Source organism: Triticum aestivum, chromosome 2D (genome assembly GCF_018294505.1).
Source record: "Triticum aestivum cultivar Chinese Spring chromosome 2D, IWGSC CS RefSeq v2.1, whole genome shotgun sequence".
In the NCBI taxonomy this organism is placed as follows: domain Eukaryota; kingdom Viridiplantae; phylum Streptophyta; class Magnoliopsida; order Poales; family Poaceae; genus Triticum; species Triticum aestivum.
This window is the reverse complement of record NC_057799.1, coordinates 578,313,581-578,337,315: the sequence shown is the minus strand read 5'-3', so window position 1 is coordinate 578,337,315 and position 23,735 is coordinate 578,313,581. Positions and strand designations below refer to the sequence as shown.

Here is a 23,735-nt window from a genome sequence, read left to right as displayed (position 1 = left end):
ATATCAAACGGAGTCCAAACGGAATGAAACCTTCGGGAGAGTTATTTTTGGAACAAACGTGATCCAGGAGACTTGGAGTGGACATCAAGAAAGAAGCGAGGAGGCCACGAGGCAGGGAGGCGCGCCTGCCCCCCTGGGCGCGCCCCCCACCCTCGTGGGCCCCTCGCAGCTCCATCGACCTACTTCTTCCTCCTATATATATCCATATACCCCGAAAACATCCAGGAGCACCACGAAACCCTATTTCCATCACCGCAACCTTTTGCACCCGTGAGATCCCATCTTGGGGCCTTCTCCGGCACTCCGCCGGAGGGGGAATCGATCACGGAGGGCTTCTACATCAACGCCATAGCCTCTTCGACGATGTGTGAGTAGTTTACCACAGACCTTCGGGTCCATAGTTATTAGCTAGATGGCTTCTTCTCTCTCTTTGGATCTCTATACAAAGTTCTCCTCGATCTTCACTCTTTTTACGGTGTGTTTGTCGAGATCCGATGAATTGTGGGTTTATCATCAAGATTATCTATGAACAATATTTGAATCTCCTCTTAATTCTTTTATGTATGATTTGTTATCTTTGCAAGTTTCTTCAAATTATCAGTTTGGTTTGGCCTACTAGATTGATCTTTCTTGCAATGGGAGAAGTGCTTAGCTTTGGGTTCAATCTTGCGTTGCTCGATCCCGGTGACAGTAGGGAAACGACACGTATTGTATTGTTGCCATCGAGGATAAAAAGATGGGGTTTATATCATATTGCTTGAGTTTATCCCTCTACATCATGTCATCTCGCCTAATGCGTTACTCTGTTCTTATGAACTTAATACTGTAGATGCTTGCTGGATAGCGGTCAATGTGTGGAGTAATAGCAGTAGATGCAGAATTGTTTCGGTCTACTTGTCGCGGATGTGATGCCTATGTACATGATCATGCCTAGATATTCTCATAATATGCACTTTTCTATCAATTGCTCGATAGTAATTTGTTCACCCACCGTAATAGTTATGCTATCTTGAGAGAAGCCACTAGTGAAACCTATGGGCCCCGGGTCTATTTTCCATCATATAAGTTTCCAATCTATTTTACTTTGCAATCTTTACTTCCAATCTTTATCATAAAAAATACCAAAAATATTTATCTTATTATCTCTATCAGATCTCACTTTTGAAAGTGGCCGTGAAGGGATTGAAAACCCCTTTATCTCATTGGTTGCAAGGTTCTTATTTGTTTGTGTAGGTACGAGGCGACTTGTGTGTAGTCTCCTACTGGATTGATACCTTGGTTCTCAAAAACTGAGGGAAATACTTACGCTACTTTGCTGCATCACCCTTTCCTCTTCAAGGGAAAAACCAACGCAGTGCTCAAGAGGTAGCAGTACATACCAAAACAACTAATGCATCAATTAGCTAGTTAGCACAGGCTTAATTAATATATATACCTCGCCGGACTTTGCAACAGCTCCCTCCACCATTCGGTCACCGGAGCTGTCGTCACGGTTTCCTTCTTCCACAGGCATTCGGTCACCGGAGCCATCATAATCATGTCCCTCCTCCTCCATTGTTCAATCACCGTAGCCTGCTTCTTCACCATATCCTTCCAGACCATCGCTATCGTTAAGATACGACATGACATCAGCTCCGGCTGCGATTATGTCCCCCAACACCTCTTCTGTTGCCTCGTCTCGTCCGTGCTCCATTGTTTCTGCAAATATTACAACATGGCAATTATTATAAAAATATGACAGCAGGTGGATATATTAGTGGCAAACGTAAACCTAGCTACCTAATCACAACAAATCATATTAGTGGCCTCGACGCTTCTCTAGGGTTTGGGGTGGCTTCGGCAACGCTTATATGGTTCGGGGTGGCCTCGACGACAACGCTCTTTTAACTTGGTAACTTTGGGTGGCCTCGGCAGCGCTTCTAGGGTTTGAGCCGGACCGCCTCTCTCATGATTGTCCGACGTCCGGACCGACAAGGGATTTAACAAAATGGCGCCATTCTGGATGTGCAGAAAATTGTCTAGTGTCAAAAGATTCAATAAAACCATGTCTTCATCATTAGGCGAAAGTAACAGGCGCATGGTGGTACGAAGTTCTCCAAAGTTGTTCTGGAACGGAGTCCCGGATAGGATAATTCATACAAAAAGACGAATTATCCTATCCAGGACTTCGTTCCAGAATAAATTTGGAGAGCTTCGTACCATCATGCCCCGGTTACTTCCGGCTAATGATGAAACCATGGATTTCTTCAATACTTTCACACTAGGCAACCTGTCGACCCCTCGGCGATCCTCGACCCTTGACCCTCGACCGCTCGGCGATCCACGACCCTCTACCCTAGTTCCCGACCCTCGACCCCCTCATGTCACGTTTGTCTAGTGTCAAAGGATTCAACAAGACCATGTCTTCATCATTAGGCGAAAGTAACAGGCGCATGATGGTACGTAGCTCTTCAAAGTTGTTCTAGAACGGAGTCCCAGATAGGATAATTCGCTTTTTGGTACAAAGTTCAGCAAGAGCCTTCCGAATATCGCTATTTGGAAGGCCTTTGCTGAAATTCGTACCAAAAGGCGGATCATCCTATCCGGGACTCCGTTCCAAAACAACTTTGCAGAACTTCGTACCAGCATGCCCCGGTTACTTCCGGCTAATGATCAAGGCATGGATTTTTTTTAATACTTTGACACTAGGCAACCTCTCGACCCCTCGGCGATCCTCGGCCCCTCGACGACCCTCGACCCTCGAACCCTTGACGACCCTCGACCCTCGAACCCTCGGCCCTCTACCCTAGCTAGTTCCCGACCCTCGCCCCCTCAAACCCTCGTCGACCCCCTCCCCTCCCCCCTCATGTCGAAGTTATCGAGGAGGGGGTATATCGACCCCCCCCCCTCATGTCGAAGTTATCAGGGAGGGGGTATATCGACAACGACATACCCGATAAAAAATAAAAAGACGAAGAAGAAGAAAAAAAGAGGAGAAGAAGAAAGGAATAGAGGAGAAGATCGAAGAAAAAAAGAAGAAAAAAAGAGGAGAAGAAGAAAGGAATAGAGGAGAAGATCGAAGAAAAAAAGAAGAAAAAAAGAGGAGAATAAGAGAGGAATAGAGCAGAAGAAGAAAAAATAGAAAACTTCTCCTCTATTCCTTTCTTCTTCTCCTCTTTTTTTCTTCTTTTTTCCTCTTCTATTTATTTCTCCTCTTCTTCCTCTCCTCTTCTTCTCCTTCTTCTTCTTCTCCTTCTTCCTATAATTATTTTCCTTTTTCCTCTCCTTCTTTTTCTTCTTCTTCCTTCTTCTTTCTTCCTCTTTTCTTCCTTTTACTTATTTTACTTTTTCCTCTCCACTAACCTAAAATCGATATCTACTAATTAACAACCTAAATAAAAAATCTTATACATATATGAAAAAAAACATCATATGCACAAAAAAAATCATATGGACATCATATGAAAAAAACAACATATCAGCATCATCACATATATAAAAAAACATCGGAAGGCCGCCGGACCGTGGGGCGGCGCGGCGACGGCGTCGGGGCAGCGGTGGCGCGGGGCGGTGATGGCGTCAGGGTGACGCGGGGCGGCGCGGGGCGGCGACGGCGTCGGGACGGCGCGGGGAGGCGACGGGGCAGGGCAAGGCGACGGGGGCGGCGACGGTGACGGTGCGGGGCGCGGGCGGCGACGATGATGGTGCGGGGCACGGTCGGCGACAGGGCAGGGTGCGGCGACGGGGGCAGCGACGGCGACGGCGTCAGGCAGCCTGGCGGCGTCGATGACTTCGGCGTCGTCGGTGGGGCAAATGGTCGATGAAACTGAAAAATTTCACAACTCCTGCTTATATACACAAAGTATTGGTCCCCGTTCGTTCCACGAACCGGTACCAATGCCCCCCTTTAGTCCCGGTTGGTGCCACCAACCGGGACCAAAGGTCTCTTTTCAGCAGCCGAAAGGGCAGGAAGCAGAGACCTTTGGTCCCGGTTGGTGGCACCAACCGGGATTAAAGGGGGGCGTTGGTACCGGTTTGCGGAACCAACCGGGACCAATGTCGTCCTTTAGTCCCGGTTGGTGCCACCAACCGGGACCAAAGGCCTTATGCTGCCCGCGTCAAAAGTTTAGACCCACCTCGCTTGCTGAGGGAGCTCGAGAGTGGTTTATAAGCGCTGCTGCGCCCACCCTCTCGAGCTCCTCTGAATTGCAGGCTTTCGGGCCTAACCTGTTACTGTGTGCATGTGGGCCTACTGGGCCTGTTGCGGGCCTGAATCCTTGCCCATGATTGGGTTTCTAGTCGTATTCAGGCCGTGTTGGCCTAGTAGGTGGCACTTTTTTTTTGCTTTATTTACTTTATTTTGTTTCTACTTACAACAAAATATTTAATGTTGCTATTTTATTTTATTTTGTTTCGTTTCTACTTATTTATTAAAGTTTATTTTGTTTCTACCTATTTATTTTATTTTGTTTCTACTTATTTATTTTATTTTGTCTACTTATTTATTTTATTTTGTTTCTACTTATTTATTTTATTTTCTTTTTGCTTATAATGTTTTGAACACAAAATACTTTGATAATTTTAGTTGCATAAATTTTATATAATTTTAGTTTAAAAAATACTAGAGGTTTATAAAAGCTTTTTAGTTGATTCCTTTTGCTATTAGAGTTTTATAAAAGTTTTTTAGTTGATTTTCTTTTTGCCATTGAAGAATATTATAGTTTTGTTTTAGTTGATCATAACAGAATATTTTAATTGATTATTTTTAGTTCATTCTTTTAGCTATTAGTTCATTTATTTTTCGCTATTAGTTCATTTCTTTTTTATATTAGTTCATTCTTTGAGCTAAATGACCCTGAAATTGAAAAGCACTACAAATGAACTCTGAAAAGGTTGAAAGTTGGTATGGTATCATCATTTCACCCACATAGCATGTGCTAGAAAGTTGAGAAGGTTACGGGAAAAACTGGATGCACTTCGTGTACAAAATGGACAATCTCTTTCGAAGTATCAAGGTTTCGGACGAAAACTCATCTGTTACAAAGGGATTTCATTTATTTGAACTCCAGACTTTTTGTGTGTTCAAAATGCACCATTCAAAGCAACATCATCAATTTTCAACCGTTTCTGACTTCATTTGTTATTTTTCATGCATTTACTGATTTTTTTGAGCTAAATGACCCTGAAATTGAAAAGCACTACAAATGAACTCTGAAAAGGTTGAAAGTTGGCATGGTATCATCATTTCACCCAAATAGCATTTGCTAAAAAGTTGAGAGGGTTACAGCAAAAACTGGATGCACTTCGTGTACAAAACGGACAATCTCTTTCGAAGTATCAGGGTTTCATACGGAAACTCGTCTGTTACATGGATATTCTAGATCAAAGGCATCATCATAATAGTCGTGGAGAGAAATTTTTCATTTTTTCTTCGCTTCTGTCCTTTGCTTATTGTGCCGTAACCATGGATAATCTTCATCGTTTAATAGGGTGCTTGGGTCAGCCTTGACTTTGAAGGGAGGAATTTCATGAAACTTTTCATAATCTTCGGACATGTCTGTCTTGCCCTCCACTCCCGCTATGTCTCTTTTTCCTGAAAGAACTATGTGGCGCTTTGGCTCATCGTATGATGTGTTCGCTTCCTTATCTTTTCTTTTTCTCGGTTTGGTAGACATGTCCTTCACATAGAAAACCTGCGCCACATCATTGGCTAGGACGAACGGTTCGTCTGTGTACCCAACATTGTTCAGATCCACTGTTGTCAATCCGTACTGTCGGGGATATACCCCGCGGTATGACCCAGCCGGAGATATGACCCGGGTGGGCTTGGTGTTTCATTGGTAAACCGGCAGACAGTTAAGACAGATGATAACCCGGCAGACAGTTAAGAAAGATGATAACCCGGCAGACAGTTAAGACGGATGATAACCCGGCAGATGTTAAGTCAGATCATAACCCGGCAGCTGTTAAGTCAGATCATAACCCGGCAGATGTTAAGTCAGATCATAACCCGGCAGATGTTAAGTCAGATGGTAAACCGGCAGACAGTCATAACCCAGCAGACAGAGTCGCCTGGGGTTAATAAGCCCGAGATGTTAAAAAGCCCAAGATGGTTAAGAAGCCCATGAAGAGAAGTCAGAATAGTTTAAGTCTTAGTCCAAGATGGACACTACATGTAACCCGCCCCTTCAACTTATATAAGGAGGGGCGGGGCACCCCAAGAGGGACAAGTAAGGAGGAATAATCTTAAGGCTAGACATAACTAGGAGAGCCGGTTTACGGCGACTCCCTCGTGATGATAATGAGACCTAGCCACAAATAGCATGTAGGGTTGTTACCGGATGATGTTTCCCGGGGCCCGAAGCTGCCTAAACCCTTGTCTTGCGTTGCGTCTCTCGATTCCCATCAACCCCTCTCAAGCTACCACATAGATGCGTTGGCCTCACGACTAAGTCCTCACACTAGGACATTTGCCGTGACAATTCCACGACACGTACTGTGGGTCTACCTGTACCCCGCCTCCTGACAGATTGACCCATTTGCACTTAAACAAAGGGACCTTAAAATCATATCCGTAGTCAAGTTCCGATATGTCCACTATGTTATGTGTCCTTTCCCCTCTTGGTTACTACATCAAAGCGGACACCGCTGTTTTGGTTGGTGCTCTTTTGATCTTGGGCGATCGTGTAAAATGTATTCCCATTTATCTCGTATCCTTTGTAAGTCAATACAGTCGAAGATGGTCTCCTGGACAACGAGTACAGCTCATCACAGACAGTGTTGTCACCTCTGAGACATGTTTCCAACCAACTACCGAAAGTCCTGATGTGTTCACAAGTAATCCAGTCGTCACACTGCTCCGGGTGTTTGGAGCGCAGATTGTTCTTGTGGTCATCGACATACGGGGTCACCAAGGTAGAGTTCTGTAGAACTGTGTAGTGTCCTTGAGACCAAGAATGCATGTCCCTGCATATTATTGAGTCCCCTCCAAGCGTGCCTTTTCCAATCACTCTCCCCTCATACCGCGATTTAGGGAGACCAATCTTATTAAGGCCAGGAATGAAGTCCACACAAAATCCAATGACATCCTCTGTTTGATGGCCCATGGCGACGCTTCCTTCTGGCCTAGCGCGGTTACGGACATATTTCTTTAGGACTCCCATGAACCTCTCAAAGGGGAACATATTGTGTGGAAATACGGGGCCCAGAATGACAATCTCGTCGACTAGATGAACTAGGACATGCATCATGATATTGAAGAAGGATGGTGGGAACACCAGCTCGAAACTGACAAGACATTGCGCCACATCACTCCTTAGCCTTGGTATGATTTCTGGATCGATCACCTTCTGAGAGATTGCATTGAGGAATGCACATAGCTTCATAATGGCTAATCGGACGTTTTCCGATAGAAGCCCCCTCAATGCAACCAGAAGCAGTTGCGTCATAATCATGTGGCAGTCATGAGACTTTAGGTTCTGGAACTTTTTCTCTGGCATATTTATTATTCCCTTTATATTCGACGAGAAGCCGGACGGGACCTTCATACTAAGCAGGCATTCAAAGAAGATTTCCTTCTCTTCTTTGGTAAGAGCGTAGCTGGCAGGACCTTCATACTGCTTTGGAGGCATGCCGTATTTTTCGTGCAAACGTTGCAGGTCCTCCCGTGCCTCTGGTGTATCTTTTGACTTCCCATACACGCCCAAGAAGCCTAGCAGGTTCACGCAAAGGTTCTTCGTCACGTGCATCACGTCGATTGAAGAGCGGACCTCTAGGTCTTTCCAGTAGGGTAGGTCCCAAAATATAGATTTCTTCTTCCACATGGGTGCACGTCCCTCAGCGTCATTCGGAACAGATAGTCTGCCGGGACCCTTTCCAAAGGTTATTTGTAAATCATTGACCATAGCAAGTACGTGATCACCGGTACGCATGGAGGGCTTCTTCCGGTGATCTACCCCGCCTTTGAAATGCTTGCCTTTCTTTCGACATTGATGGTTGGTCGGAAGAAATCGACGATGGCCCAGGTACACATTCTTCCTGCATTTGTCCAGGTATATACTTTCGGTGTCAGCTAAACAGTGCGTGCATGCGTGGTATCCCATGTTTGTCTGTCCTGAAAGGTTACTGAGAGCAGGCCAATCGTTGATGGTTACAAACAGCAATGCATGCAGGTCAAATTCCTCATGTTTGTGCCCATCCCACACACATACACCTTTTCCAATCCACAGCTGTAAAAGTTCTTCAACTAATGGCCTTAGGTACACATCAATGTCGTTGCCGGGTTGCTTAGGGCCTTGGATGAGAACTGGCATCATAATGAACTTCCGCTTCATGCACATCCAAGGAGGAAGGTTGTACATACATAGAGTCACGGGCCAGGTGCTGTGATTGCTGCTCTACTCCCCGAAAGGATTAATGCCATCCGCGCTTAAACCAAACCATACGTCCCTTGGGTCACCTGCAAACTCAACCCGGTACTTTCTCTCGATTTTTCTCCACTGCGACCCGTCAGCGGGTCCTCTCAACTTCCCGTCTTTCTTACGGTCCTCACTGTGCCATCGCATCAACTTGGCATGCTCTTTGTTTCTGAACAGTCGTTTCAACCGTGGTATTATAGGAGCATACCACATCACCTTTGCAGGAACCCTCTTCCTGGGGGGCTCGCCGTCAACATCACCAGGGTCATCTCCTCTGATCTTATACCGCAATGCACCGCATACAGGGCATGCGTTCAAATCCTCGTACGGACCGCGGTAGAGGATGCAGTCATTAGGGCATGCATGTATCTTCTGCACCTTCATTCCTAGAGGGCATACGACCTTCTTTGTTGCGTACGTACTGTCGGGCAATTCGTTATCCTTTGGAAGCTACTTCTTCAATATTTTCAGTAGCTTCTCAAATCCTTTGTCAGGCACAACATTCTCTGTCTTCCACTGCAGCAATTCTAGTACGGTATCGAGCTTTGTGTTGCCATCTTCGCAATTGGGGTACAACCCTTTTTTGTAATCATCTAACATGCGATCGAACTTCAGCTTCTCCTTTTCACTTTCCCACTGTGTCCTTGCATCAACAATGACCCGGTGGAGATCATCATCGGGCACAATATCGTCTGGTTACTCTTGATCTTCAGCAGCTTCCCCCGTTGCAGCATCACCGTATTCCGGGGGAGCATAGTTTTCATCATCCTCTTCTTCTTCGCTGTCTTCCATCATAACCCCTATTTCTCCGTGCCTGGTCCAAACATTATAGTGTGGCATGAAACCCTTATAAAGCAGGATGGTGTGAAGGATTTTCCGGTCAGAGTAAGACTTCGTATTCCCACATATAGGGCATGGATAGCACATAAAACCATTCTGCTTGTTTGCCTCAGCCACTTCAAGAAATTATGCACGCTCTTAACGTACTCGGAGGTGTGTCTGTCACCGTACATCCATTGCCGGTTCATCTGCGTGCATTACATATAATTATGTGTGTCAAAAACCATTACAGATTCACATGGATAGATAAGTGACCAAATTAATAGAAGTTCATCATCACATTAAAGCCAAAGTACATCCATAGTTCTCATTGAACAACATATAGCTCTCCAGAGCATCTAATTAAACCATACATTGAAACTATGTAAAACCTTTCAATGCAACAACAAATGCGATCATAATCACAACCAAGATAACAATTGATCCAACGGCATAATGATACCAAGCCTCGGTATGAATGGCATATTTTCTAATCTTTCTAATCTTCAACCGCATTGCGTCCATCTTGATCTTGTGATCATCGACGACATCCGCAACATGCAACTCCAATATCATCTTCTCCTCCTCAATTTTTTTTATTTTTTCCTTCAAATAATTGTTTTCTTCTTCAACTAAATTTAACCTCTCTATAATAGGGTCGGTTGGAATTTCCAGTTCAACTACCTCCTAGATAAATAAAATCTATGTCAACTTGATGGGCATAATTGTCATAAACAATAAATGAACCAAATAGTTATGAAAGATAAAGATAATATATACCACATCCGAATCATGGCCAGGACGAGGGCCGACGGGGGCGGATACCAAAACCATCGCACTATATAATAACAATCAATAATAAAAGTAAGAAAATTAGACAAGTATCTATTTAAAGTAAGAATTTTTTTCTTTCAGAAGAAGATAAGAACAAGAGGCTCACCACGGTGGTGCCGGCGACGAGATCGGCGCGGGTGATCGACGGCGGTGAAGACGGGGACGGGACGTGACGGACCGCTAAACCTAGACAAATATCGGGGAAAATGGAGCTTGGAGGTCGAGCTTCGAGAGGAGAAGGCTTAACTAGTGTGGCTCGCGCATTTCATCGAACACCTCATGTGCATAGGAGGTGAGCTAGAGCACCACAAAGCTCTCCCCTCGCCGGCCAGAAAAAACAGAGCACTGTGTAGTGCTCTGCTTGCGGGCGAGGGTATATATAGGCAACTCATTGGTCCCGGTTCGTGGCTGGAACCGGGACTAAAGGCCCCCCTTCTGTCCCGGTTCTAGGCACGAATCGGGACCAATGACTGTGGGCCAGGAGCGAGGTCCATTGGTCCCGGTTCGTGCCTAGAACCAGGACAAATGGGTCCACACGAACCGGGACAAATGCCTCCCGAGGCCCGGGCGGCCCCATGGGCGCACGAACCGGGACGTATGCCCCCATGGGTCCCGGTTCGTGACAGAACCGGGACTAATGGGCTGGCCAGGCCCCAACCAAAGCCCTATTTTCTACTGGTGGCAGATCAACCGATAACATTTGTTCCTTTAATTAGCTTCTCAGAGCAGTTTCGGGAAGCTCTATGGACCTGTTTTAGAAGCTTCCACGCGCCTTTTTAATTGTTTCGTAAAACCACGGGAACAAAATTTAACACACCTCAAACATTTTCATAATACGCCGGTGAAAAGTTTTTAAAATTAAACAAAGTAATTTTCCATATATATCTATATATATTATAGCATTATCAAAATTTAAATATAAGTAATGAAGAGATTTAAAAAATCCTCACACTGGAAAAAGAAAACAAAAAGCATGTAGAGTGGGTTGACCTACTAAAGGCTGCCATTGACGCGAGCGGCACGCCCGTCTCGCAAGAGTAGTGACATACATCCATAGGCTCGTCAACACGTACGTCCGGTCATCCCATTGAACTATCCTATTGTCTATCTTGAAATTGTTGGCTAACCTCAGAAGACATTTTGACATACTTGGGTGGAAACTACGATCGAAAGGATAATGAGGATAATGGGACATCTTGACGAGACTACAATGCACTGCTTACCAACCTTTCTGTATGGGAGGGGGGTTTTATAAGTCAAGAAGAGAAATATGGCTAGAAAGAAGATGGCGGGAACATGAGGGTTGGCGGGAAAGAAGATGGCGGGAACAGAAGGGTGGCAGGAAAGAAGTTGGCGGGAACATAAGGGTTGGCGGGAAAGACGATGGCAGGAAAGAAGATGACGGGAAAGGCAGGTTTGGCGGGAAAGGGTTCCCCAGAACATGGTTATGTTCCAATCATTTTCAGAGAGGATGACTGGAGCTAATCATCTTCAGGGAGGGCGACTGGAAGCCCTTGTTCAGCCAACAGCCCAGTCATCTTCAGGGAGGACGACTCGACACTAATCATCTATCAGTAAGACGATTAGTTCCAGTCGTCTTGCCCAAAGATGACGCCGTATTATTTGTGGAATATATCTAAACCGTGTATTATTTTTGTAAATTAATAAAAAAATGTAGTATTTTAGAAAAATTAGCTAATATACTATGTTCCCTAATCTTAGACCTCTCCCATTCAAATGGGGTATTCAATTTGGAATTTGTTTCACCATTTTGACAGGATCAATGAATTATTAAATCAATCGACAACAACCAGCCTATAAAAACATACAGTCCGTGCATCCTCTCACCACCTAGAAAAAAACACCAATATGCGATATTGTAACACCAATATAATACATGCAACCACCAACCTAAAAAATGTCCCCACATAAATATGGATTGATTAGCACATAACACTGAATCACCTCGCGGAAGGGAAAGAAATACAACAATATAAATAAAAAGAAAACACACTTCATCATATCCCCCACTCACCAAACCAAATACTCCTCATTTTCAAAATATAAGGCGTGTTAGTTTCTTAAAATAGTCAAATTTATTTAACACTAACCAAGTTCAGAGCCGAAAACATCAACATCCGCAATATTAAATAAATAACATACGAAAAATAATTTCACGACGAATCTAACAATCCCGATTGGTATTATGAATATTGATACATTTATCTACAAAATTGGTCAAACTAAAACAGGTTTGACTTTTCAAAGACTAATACACCTTATATTCTGAAACACATGGAGTAGAAAATTTATGAAACTCCAACAACATCAATGACGCAGCAAAGCTTGCCCAATCCTTCTAGATGAAGATGATGCCCAAGTGCATGCCAAATTTGGCGGCCCTGTCTCTTGGAGGTCCTCACAGGTATAGGGTGTGCATGTGCATGTCCATGTGGATGAGTGTACGTGTGTGTATGTAAGCGCCTGCATTTATACTGTATTTCTAAAAAAATTATGAAGGTTTTCTCACACAAACACATGGTGCAACTGCAAGTGCGAACAAGTGTCTAGCAACACAACAAACTAACTAGAAAAATGTTGCTTTGAAAATACTAAATCGATGCAATCATGAAATTTGGACCTTTTTCGCAACATCACAACTCGAGGACTAACCTAAGTCGACAAATTTCTCTCGTTTGACAACCAAATGACGTAAGAAACATACGATAACTATTTCATAAGTAATAGTCCATGAAACGTTGATAGCACAAGTTAAATATGATGGAATTTGGTCTAGAATATGACGCCCAACAAAAATTCCAATCTGGTGAGCTTTATACAAAGAAAGCATTACTCCCTTCATTCAATTTTGTAAGAGTATATGGTAGTAAAACTAGATACAAAGCCTCGTATATCAGATGACCAGAGCAACTGGATTTTGTCTTCTGAAGACGTTGGTGAGCTCTCCAATACTTGGACACATTGTTGTATGTTGGTTCTTTCAGACCACCATTCGTTTTGACCCTAGATATTTGCCACTACAAGAAGCCAAGCATGGGTTGGCTTGTTAGGAGCCGCTGTGGATGTGGAATACAGAAGCCAACCAAGGCCAGCGCCAGGACGCAAACCGAGGGCAAAACCGCATGGCGTACTCGCGAGGCACGTCGCTTCATGTTGCGTGATATAGGAGTCCTGCCTCGCTGCATCCATACGACCTGCTTGCGAACCTGACAAGTATCAAGATATGTGATATTGTAAATTGTAAAAAGAATGGTCTAAACTTCAAAGCACAATAAGGCCAGATTGAGCTATTTTAACATGGTCCAAAATAGATATGGGTCATCTAACGTCTAATATTACTCTTACCTCTTGGAGGTAAAACGATTTCTATGATGGTGTAGGGCTAATATGAACATCCTACATTGCAAACCAGGAAACAAACTATATATCACTAATAAAATCTAGCATCAAATAAGGGAAGATATAGCAATATCAATTAATGCTCTCTCTATCTTCCATATTTGGTTGCGTATAACAATTTTCAATGTTGGCATGTAAAATATATACCAGTACGAACAAAGATTGTTGGTATAAAATACTTAAGAAATATATGTTGTAGAAACACTTGAGTAATTTAGAACAAGAGAATGGCATTAATACACATATAAGAGTAGGTGTGTTTTTGTAAGTAAATAAATATATTATCAATCTATTACCAAAATTTTTAGATAGGCATACTAATTCTAAAAATATAGCCATAAAATATTTATATTTGAATAATTCTGTAGTACACGGAATAAGTACAAGAATATAAATATAAGATATTCAACTTGAAGTGTCTCTATGATGCACATATATTTTCCTTCTAAAACTGTAGGACGTGATAAGGAGCATTGGAATCATATTTCAACTTATAATATATATGCACACATAGAATAATATTTTATTTTCAAGCATGTAGTAGCATATATATCTCAATTTATCTTGACAGTTGAGATCAAATTGCATCTTAAAATTTCTCGGATGAGATTAAATTGTTCCCACTGGCACTGCATATGCCTGGTCTGATCACACGCCCTTGGGTGCCAGTATCAGCGCATAAAAACAGTTATATACATCTCTAAAATGCAAACACAAAACAGAGAAAGTAGTAATAACAGAGCACAAATGGTATGTTGATTCATCTCAAAGTCCAAACCATGTGGTGCAGATTGAAAAACTAGGCGAAAGATGATGGATACGGATGTTTGTAGAATTCATAGTGCAAACCATCATGAGGGAATATTGGTCAAAATAATGAGAAACATTGGCCGACTGCGATTATGTTCCAATAAGTTCTAACATAAATTTATTTAAAGACAATTCTACCATAAATTACACGTACCCCTATTGACGACGGCAGATTCTGTTTCAAAATATCCACCATCACCCCCGGATAGCGTGTCATGAGGTGCTTGAATCCATTGGTCTCCTTCATGGCGTCGAGCACATCCTGCGACGACACAAATGCGATGCAAGCATTTTTGAGATGGACGCGGTCATACCACTCTGCCAAAGTTAGGGCGGTTGCCACTGTTTGCTCGTTTATGTTTTGGCATAGTTTCCCTTCGCACATCGTCGCTAGCCTGTCCAGGCCATATCGAACTCCGACAATGAACAAATGTTGCAGCGTCACGCTTTTCTCAAGATCACAACCATGTGGGAGCGTATCCGTGTACATGAAATAAAGAAGCGCCTCGAAGATGACGGGGTCCATGTCATCAACCTTGACGGGTTTTGTAGGGTCGTCCTTCGTCGGGTCCAAAAGCTCTGCCCTGAAGGCCGGTGATCGTGCCGCCAGCACATGTCTATGAGCACGGAATGATTTGTCACCCACGATGAACGTTACATCCGCGCCTTCCTCGTCCTTCAACATCCTTGCAAAATCCTCTTGCAGATTCGACGGCGGGGCCGGGATGGCCAAAGTGTCATGCTTCCTCATGACAGTCAAAACACACCTGATCGTTACACAGTCCTCGTTGTCGGATAGCAGCCGTCGCAGCTTGGACTTCTGGACAAAGTGCTCGAAGCCCCAAAAAATACCTGCGGACTGGAAGGTATGTTCTATGCTCCCTTGCACAAACACTTGGCCATCCTTGCCCAATAAACTCAGGGTGTAGTTGGTCTGCAACCCTAGTTCTCCATTGCATAGACGCAGATAAGCGGAGGCGTGGGCGCCACCGCCCGCCTTCCACCCGTCGGGGTAGAACGTGATGTCCCACTCGCAGCCGCCGACGAAGAATGTGCTCGACGAGACGAAGTTGCCGGCGCCCATGCCGTCTAGCAGCGAGAAGCCCGTCACCTCAAAATTGTGCGCCGCGGTGTCGCCCTCCGTAAAACTCGTCGACCACGTCTCGGGCACATCCTGCTTCACCGGAGAAGAAGAAGAACCGATGGTGTTTCCCATCGGAATAGGTAGGAGATCGGGCGAAGGGCGAAGGGCGACGGGCTGGTGCTCAGGTTCGTGACATACGCGTCGCTTATGTATATATTATGCCAAAAGTGTTCAGAGTTCACGTCGCGTACGCACGGACACATAGACGGATATTTACCCTGGTGCAATTCTGTAAGGACAGAGTTCACGTACCGTACGAGAGCGGCTGGTGTTGGAAGGCACCGGCAGGCGGCAGTGCCGTCAGCAACCGGGTCTCGCAATGAATTTTTTTTTTTTTTGCGAAATCTCGCAATGAAATTTTTGCCACGGATCAGGCCCTCGATTGCGTTTGCTTAGCCCTGGATTAGATGGGCCAGGCGTCCAGCAATTTTGTTTCGAAAAGAGAACTTGGCAAAAAAAAATTCTCTCTTTTTTTTGTATACAAGGGTCGAATTGCCCTTGCTTAATACATGTACCTGGCGTTCTACAAAAATATTTTCCTAAGAAAAGACACCCAAAGCATCTTAATAAATCTGATAATATCAAGGAACACAGAGTACGACGGCAAAGCATCTTAATAAATCTGATAATATCAAGGAACACAGAGTACGACGGAGAGAGAAAAGACAAACAATCAACAGCAACAAAAAGGAGCTACAACAATAAACCATGCTGACCGTATTATTCCTACGGCTATACGTTTTCCTCCAGAGTTTGGAAATTGCATTGAACTGGCAATAGACTAAACTGACACGTGAAAACGCCATCGCCATACCCTGCCCGTCTTTGCATGCTCAGGTATAGAACCATTTGATTTATTACAACAGTTTTGCTACGTCTCAGTCGACTTAGACTTCGTTATGTCTCAGTCGATGTTATATTCCATTGATCTTGAATTAAGATTCGTATAAAAAAATTCAGTTTTTTCTTTTTCTTCTCATATACTATATCACTTGATTGAGACTTGGTTAAGTCTCAGTCGACTGAGACCTAGACACACCCTTATTACAAAGATATTCCACCTGTTTCTTTTTACCCTGTATGTAAGATTTGCCTTAAGTCAAACTTTGCAAAATTTGATCAAATTTACACTAAAAATATCATCATCTACAATACTAAAGATCTACAATATGAATTCCACGAGGCACCTAATGATTTTAATTCGAGTGTCGAGGCACCCTTCCAGCTCAGTCATACTCATCATACATCGGAGCTGAGCAAGTACAAATTTTGTACAAGATCGTATGAGCGGAGCCCGAGGAGCCAAGCACGGCTTGCCTCGTTCCCATCCTTTGTAAAACAGCGGCCGTTGTGCATGTAAAAAGAGAGGCCAACAGAGGAGGTCAGCGCCAGGACGCAGACGGAGGGCAAAACTGCGCCGGGAACTCGCGAGGACCACAGCTTCATGTTGCGTGATCTGGGGGTCCTACCCGGCTGGCTCCGTGTGACCTGATTGCAAACCCAAAGACGGGAAACAAGGTATGTAATGTTGTACTAATAAACTGTGAAAGGAAGTTGAAAATTGTAAAGCACAATAAGTCAGTAATGTCAGGTTGAGAAAACCATCTGCTATGTTCGGGCTGATTCTTCAGGGTGAAAACTTTGACTCTGACCTTTGTGGTTGGATCCGGCAACGATTGCGTTTGAGTCGCTTCCTTCCTGAAGGCGTTGCCGTTGAAGATCCTCTTAATCCATGTGGTGTCAATGGTTGGTGCGGATATGGTCTGAGTTGTAGTTTGTCGATCGCTGATCTGATTGCTTTGGGGCTTTTTTTTCCTTTTCTTTTTTTCACGCCTACGCATAGCTTTTGGTCTTAGGACTTTGCTAGTTGCTGGCGTGTTTTCATGCGTGTGTCTGTTAAGTTGGCTGTGTGCATCCTAGTTATGCAGAGGCCGGGTGTGTGCTCATTATATTGTATCCTCTTGATGCTTTTTTGAGTCAATAAAATCCACCCTTTGTCGAAAAAATGATCATACGCCCTTGGGTACGAGTATCAGCGCATGAAAACAGTTATATGCATGCAAAATCTAAAAACAAAAAACCTAAAATTCAAACAGAACAGAGGAAATACTAAAAACAGAGCAGATATGGTATTCAACTAAAAGTTCAAACCATGTTGTCCAGATGAAACTAACTAGGCAAACGATGATGTATATGGATGTTTTTAGAATGCATAGTGCAAACCATCTTGGGAGATGCTCAGAACATAAAAAAGGATACTGAATGCGATAATTTTTTGTTATGTTCAACTTAGTAATGAAATATATTTATTCAGAGAAAATTCTAGCATAAATTAGTCATACACTTGTTGAAGACAGCTTGTGTTTTAAGATATCCACCAGGGCCCACGGACAGCTTCTCATGAGGTGCTTGAATCCATCGGTTTCCTTGACGATGACCAGCACATCCTGTGACGACACAAATGTGATGCAAGCATTTTTTAGTCCCACGCGATCATACTGCTCTGCTAAAGTTGGGTGGTCGCGACTGTTTGCTCATTTATGTTTTGGCATAGCATCCCTTCGCACATCGTCACTAGCCTGTCCAGTTCATATCGATCTCCAATAGCCAACAAACGCCACAATACCGCGTTCTTTTCAAGATCGCTACCATGTGGGAGTGCATCAATGTACATGAAATGAAGAAGTGCCTCGAAGATGTCGGACGTCATGTCATGAACATTGACGGGTTTTGTAGGGTCCTCCTTTGTCGTCGGGTCCAAAAGCTCTACCCTGAAGGCCGGCGACCGTGCCGCCAGAACGTGTCTATGAGTACGGAACGATTTGTCACCCACGATGAAGGTGACATCCACGCCTTCCTCGTCCTTCAACATCCTTTCAAAATCTTTGTGCAGATTTGACGGTGGGGTTGGGATGATGAAGGCACGCACCTCTTCCGTGCGATGATTCCTCATGACAGTCAAAACACACCTGATCGTCACACAGTCGTCGTTGCGGGAGACCAACCGTTGCAGCTTGGACTTCTTGACAAAGCGCTCATACCCCCAAAAGGTACCTGTGGATTTGAAGATATGCTCTAGGTTCACTTGCTCAAACACTTGGCCGTCCTTGCCCAATAAACTCAGGGTGTAGTTGGTCTGCACCCCTGGTTCTCCTTTGCAGAGACGCAAGAAGGCCGAGGCGTGGGCACCTCCGTCCACCTTCCACCCATCCGGGTAGAACGTGATGTCCCAGTCGCAATCACCGACTCTGGACGTGCTCGACGAGACCAAGTTGCCGGCGCCCATGCCGTCCAGCAGAGAGAAGCCCGTGACCTGGAAACTGTGCGCCGCGGTGTCGCCCTCTGTAAAACTCGTCGACCACGTCTCCAGCACGCACTGCTTAGCCGGAGAAGAGCCGAAGGTGTTTCCCATGGCAAAACGTGGGAGATCGAGCCAAGGGCAACGGGCTGGCGCTGCAGGTTCGTGACATACGCCTCGCTTATGTATTCAGCAGGAACAGGGTACCTATGCCAAAATTGTTAAGAGTTCAGTTGGCGTACGCATGGAGAGGATGGAATATAATCCTTCAAAGATGGTTTCCTGATATATTCTGTGGTGCAATTCTGTAAAGACAGAGTTCACGTAGGGGTAGGGTACGGGAGCGGCTGGGATTGGAAGGCAACGACAGTGCCGTCAGAACCAGGAGCCATCGCCCGGCGCCTTGGTCGAACGTGCCGAGAGGGTCGTGCCATGAAAATTCTTGCCACGGACCAGGCCATCGATTGTGTGTCCTTAGTCTCCCTGCATTCCAGATGGGCCAGCAATTTTGTCTCCCAAAGAAAACATGGCCAGAAATTTTCTCTATACAAGAGGGTCGAATTGCTTTTGCCTAATGCATTACCTGGTGTTCTACAAAACTAGTATTTCTTTTCTAAGAAAAGACAACCAAAGCATATTAATAATGTGATAAATATCAAGGAACATGGAGTACGGCGGAGAGAGAAAAGACACACAATCAACAACAAAAACATCAATATATTGCAAAGCATAGTTCATGTATGTTGTACTAATGTATGCTATGTCGACCAAAATCACGCGAGAGCTAACATTGGCACAAACTCGGGTCATTTTCAACCTGAGCTACAAAATAGACTCATGCTCTGCTAATTTATTTTGGAATCAATCCCGGTGTAGCTAAAAGACGATTCGCTGTGAGAAGGCGCATACAACGGGTGTGGCACAGGCGGCGCTCTTGGCCGGTGTGACGCTTCAATGTCGGCTCCAATGAGAGGTCGTGTCCGCTCTGTGCCGGCATGAATGCGACGATGGTGCCCTCGAGCAGCATGAATGCGTGGCAACCGTTTCACACGGAAAAGGGCACGAGTGAGGGAGAGGGTTTTGGTTGGGACCAACAGGTTGTTGACGTCCGGACTAATCCACGAACGGATGGGATACCGCATTGGATGCCATAATACGTTTGGACCACGTGGTTCGAACAGATGCGGACGGTTTGAAAGTCGAGATGCCTTAAACTATAGGGATACAAAGTGGCGATCCGGGGAAACATAGAAAGCTTGAATGCATAAGATTATAATAGTCCATAAAGCCATGTTCTACAAGCAAATTGAAAAGCAACTAACTAGACCATCACTCCAATCGACTCGGTCTGCTGCTGGGTACATCATTTATGCAACCCTGTTTTTCAAGACGGTCAGATCACACCTGATGGTGAAGCAGTCGTCGTCCTGCAACTTGCACTTCTCAATAGTCAGCGGATCTTCCCAACCACGAAAAGTCCCAGCACCATCCTTGAACAGAATAGCTCGTGTTGCCGCCACAGGCTCCGTGCCTTTGTACGCCTTGCCATCGTTCCCCAGAAAACTAAGCGTGAACTTCACCTTGACGCCCGGTTGCTCCACCCTTCCTTTGAGAGACAGTTGGGCAAAAGCGTGGCCAGCGTACGTGTCAGGGTAGAAATCGATGCACCAGTTATAGCCACCGACGCTGAACGTCTTTGAGCTTACATGGTTGAGGGCGCCCATGCCGTCGACCTACGAGTAGTTTGTCACCTTGAAATTGTGTGCACCGGTGGCGGCCTCCGTCAGGCACGTCGACCACCCCTCTCCCCAGAAAGAGATGATGTTTCCCATGGCAGAGTCGGCGGACGACAAGGGCAACGGGTGAGCGGGTCTCGTTTACGTATACGTATATACTTGAAATCTTGAAAAGAAACCTCGCCATATTTGTAAGCTACTTTCTCAAGGAGAACTAGGATACCAAGTCGGAGTAGGAGAATCGTCCTGCAAGCTACGTACGTACGTACGTGCTGCCTTCGGGCTTCCGGTGTCACGTGTAAACACCAGTTAGGGCCTCGGGGTGCAAAACGGTCAAGTCCGGGCGATCTAGGCTAAGCTGGTGTTATCAAACAAGCAAGTTCTGTTTGACTCGAATAAGAGGTCGGGCTTTAGAGTTGGCTCGCATTTAACCGTAATGGTTGTGAGTGGATTTTGGGCCAATAAAAAATAGCATGTTCACTTTGGGAAATGGCTTGACCTACTCATGCTCAAGTTAAAAGGCTATAATTTATGTAAACAGAATAGGGTGTGTGTTGTGTTATAGACATATATAAGCTTGATAGAATAATTAAAATTATGGGAATGATAGTTGCATCAACATATTGCAATTCGCAATGGAAAAATCAGTATATTGCAAAGCATAGGTCTTATATGTTCCGCTACTTCAATTATGCTATGTCGACCAAAATCAAGCGAGAGCTAACATTGGTGCAAACTCGGCTCATTTTCAACCTGAGCTACAAATTAAATAGACTCATGTTCTACTAATTTATTTTGGAGTCAATCGCCTGTGTAGCTAGAAGACGAGTCGCTGTGAGTGGCTTCGACTCGAGCTCTTTTGGCAGCCCTACCACCACTAGCGACGGCGATGTTGTTTATGATATTGCCTACAACCGAAGGGCAGCTGGATATGAGATGCTTGAATCCATCGGTCTCCTGGATGTCACTGAGCACACCATGAGAGGACAGGAATCCAAGGCATGCTTGCTTGAGTTGCACACATTGGTGCTGCTCCGCTAAGGCAAGTGTGGTAGCAACTGTGTGCAGATCGATGCCGTCGCATAGCCTTTGTTCACACATTGCCGCGAGCCTATCGAGCCCATACCGATCCGCGACAACGAACAAGTATTGCAATGGCACATTCTTGTCTACACAATTGTTATGTGGGAAGGCATCGATGTAGATGAAGTGGAGGAGGGTCTGGAACATGGCAGGCTCCATGTCATCGACCTTGATGTGTCGAGTAGCATTCTCCTCCATTCCGCTGAAGAGCCCCGCCTTGAACACCGGTGATCGTGCAGCCAGCATGCATCTAAGAAAAAGCGTGGAACAACTGGTCGTCCACGTTGAACGTCATGTCCGTGCCTTCCCCGCCCTCCAACATGTCTACCAGGTGGTCGTGGAGGTCCGACCGGGGGATGACGACGACGCTTCGGTCCTCCGTGTGTTGCGTGATGACGGTCAAGACGCACCTGATTGTGAAGCAGTCATCGTCGATATGCTTCTTGGAGAAGAACCTAGTATAGCCATAATAACAACCCGACGACGCAAAGATATGCCTTAAGGCGCTTCTTTGTATGGTTGCATTCCCCTCTCTATCCAATAAACTAAAAGTGTATTTGGCTCTCACGCCCGGCCATGGATCTCCTCTACATAGACACAAGAAGGCTGAGGTGTAGAAGGCATCCTCCTATGTATGTCCGTCAGGGTAGAACCTGATACACCATTCGTAACCACCGGCGGTGAACCTTCTCGAGCAAATGTAGTCGCCGGGACAAAGGCCGTCGAGCAGCGAGTAACCGGTGATCTCAAAGTTGTGCGCCACGGTGACGGTGCTCGCCAGGGATCTCGACGAGGACGTCTCCACTAGGTACTCATCGTAGTTAGCCGACGAGGCCGAGCTAGTAGACATGTCAAATCAAGGGAACCCGCACAGACAAAGGTGGAGAATCAAGGGCGACGCCTTACGATCGAACTCAGGGTTGTTGGCCTCGTATCGTATGTGTGAGATTTGGACATTGTGTGCACGCCTTGCTGTCTTTATATACACACGTCGGTTGTACCCGAACTAAGGAATCAGATAGCTGCTGGTATACCGAACAAGAATCAAAACGGAACGGTAGAAGATCACAGGGCTGTTTTTTTGTTCGACGGACGGATACGGGCGCTGCGTCCGAGCGGGGTGGACATGGGTGCTCACATGGATGAGGGGATTACAGGGTGTTGTGGCAGTTATTAATTGGTTATTAGTAAAGGCACGGGCACACCTCCATGAAAATCAGGGGGTGTTTGTTAGAAAGTTTGGAAGGAGCCTGTAAGAGCCTGTAAAAGCCTGTACGTCTAGCTTTTATGGGCCGGGCACAGTGGCAAAACTTCTGTTTTTCGTTTCCTTTTCTCTGTTTAAAACTTTAATGTATTTTTGTTAAAACAAGCTAATATTTTTCATGTACTTTTTTCCAAAACAATGGTGTTAACGTCCACATAACACATGTGGTAAGCAATCCAAACAATTCAAAAACAAAAACAACAACAATGGTGTTAACGTATTTTCAAAGAGCTCTTTTACGCTGATTGATACCACGGGTACTTTCCATTAATCATTCCAGCCGTTCATTTAAATTGTACTCTAGGCTTCCGAACATGACGACTTGGTTTGGGGCGATGTTCTCGACGCGGCCCAGGTGGCTGGTCGGATCGGCATGTCGCACGATGTTGCCGAAGGCGAAAAGCTGGCCGGGGACGAAGATGCCCCCGCAGCCGATACTGCTATGTATCAATCTGCAAGCGAGTCATCGATCCTTGGCGATCAAATAGCGGGCTCTCAGTGAAAGCATCAATGTCGGTGTCAAACCGACAGACCTCGGGCAGGGGTCCCGAGTTATGAGATCGGATCGATGGGTAACAAGAGACAAGGGACACAGTGTTCTATCCAGGTTCGGGCCCTTTTGAGGAGGTAAGACCCTACGTCCTGCTCTTGCTTATATTATGGGTGTATCAAAGTACAGAGTTGATCCATCTCGAGATCGTAAATTATGGACCGGACCCTAAGGCTGATGATGATAATAGATGTCCCTCTACAGGCTAAACCCTCGGGCCTATATAGGCACCAGGGGTATCTAGGGTTACACATGGTTGGTTGCCTTCTAGGGGTTACATGCTGAATCTAGTGAATATCCTTGGAGTACACGTCAAGTCTTCGGCGATGTCCGATATGATCACACCACGGATTCGAGGCCTCCGGAGTCTCTTTACACCAA

The 23,735-nt window shown here is 45.1% G+C and overlaps 2 protein-coding genes and 1 pseudogene across 2 annotated transcripts; all 3 read right to left on the bottom strand.

The window, feature by feature from the left end:
• Positions 1-12,850: 12,850 nt before the first annotated feature.
• LOC123050104 (BTB/POZ and MATH domain-containing protein 2-like) lies at positions 12,851-15,590 on the bottom strand. The gene is made up of 2 exons (XM_044472945.1): positions 14,434-15,590; positions 12,851-13,276 (listed from the first exon to the last, which is right to left on the bottom strand). The coding sequence occupies exons 1-2, from the start codon at positions 15,493-15,495 to the stop codon at positions 13,088-13,090; spliced, it is 1,251 nt and encodes a 416-aa protein (XP_044328880.1). The 5' UTR covers positions 15,496-15,590; the 3' UTR covers positions 12,851-13,087.
• Positions 15,591-17,915: 2,325 nt separating this feature from the next.
• LOC123050103 (BTB/POZ and MATH domain-containing protein 2-like) lies at positions 17,916-18,835 on the bottom strand. The gene has a single exon (XM_044472943.1). It carries the CDS (start codon positions 18,833-18,835, stop codon positions 17,930-17,932), a length of 906 nt encoding a protein of 301 aa, XP_044328878.1. The 3' UTR covers positions 17,916-17,929.
• A 2,423-nt stretch (positions 18,836-21,258) lies between these two features.
• On the bottom strand, positions 21,259-22,390 carry LOC123055960 (BTB/POZ and MATH domain-containing protein 2-like; annotated as a pseudogene).
• Between the last annotated feature and the right edge of the window lie 1,345 nt (positions 22,391-23,735).

Bases quoted from the DNA above. Each gene is read 5' to 3' on its own strand.
- LOC123050104 (XM_044472945.1), bottom strand. From the start codon at position 15,495: ATGGGAAACACCATCGGTTCTTCTTCTTCTCCGGTGAAGCAGGATGTG. The intron at 13,277-14,433 runs GTACGTGTAATT...GATACTTGTCAG, and splicing joins ATCTGCCGTCGTCAATAGGG to GTTCGCAAGCAGGTCGTATG.
- LOC123050103 (XM_044472943.1), bottom strand. From the start codon at position 18,835: ATGGGAAACACCTTCGGCTCTTCTCCGGCTAAGCAGTGCGTGCTGGAG.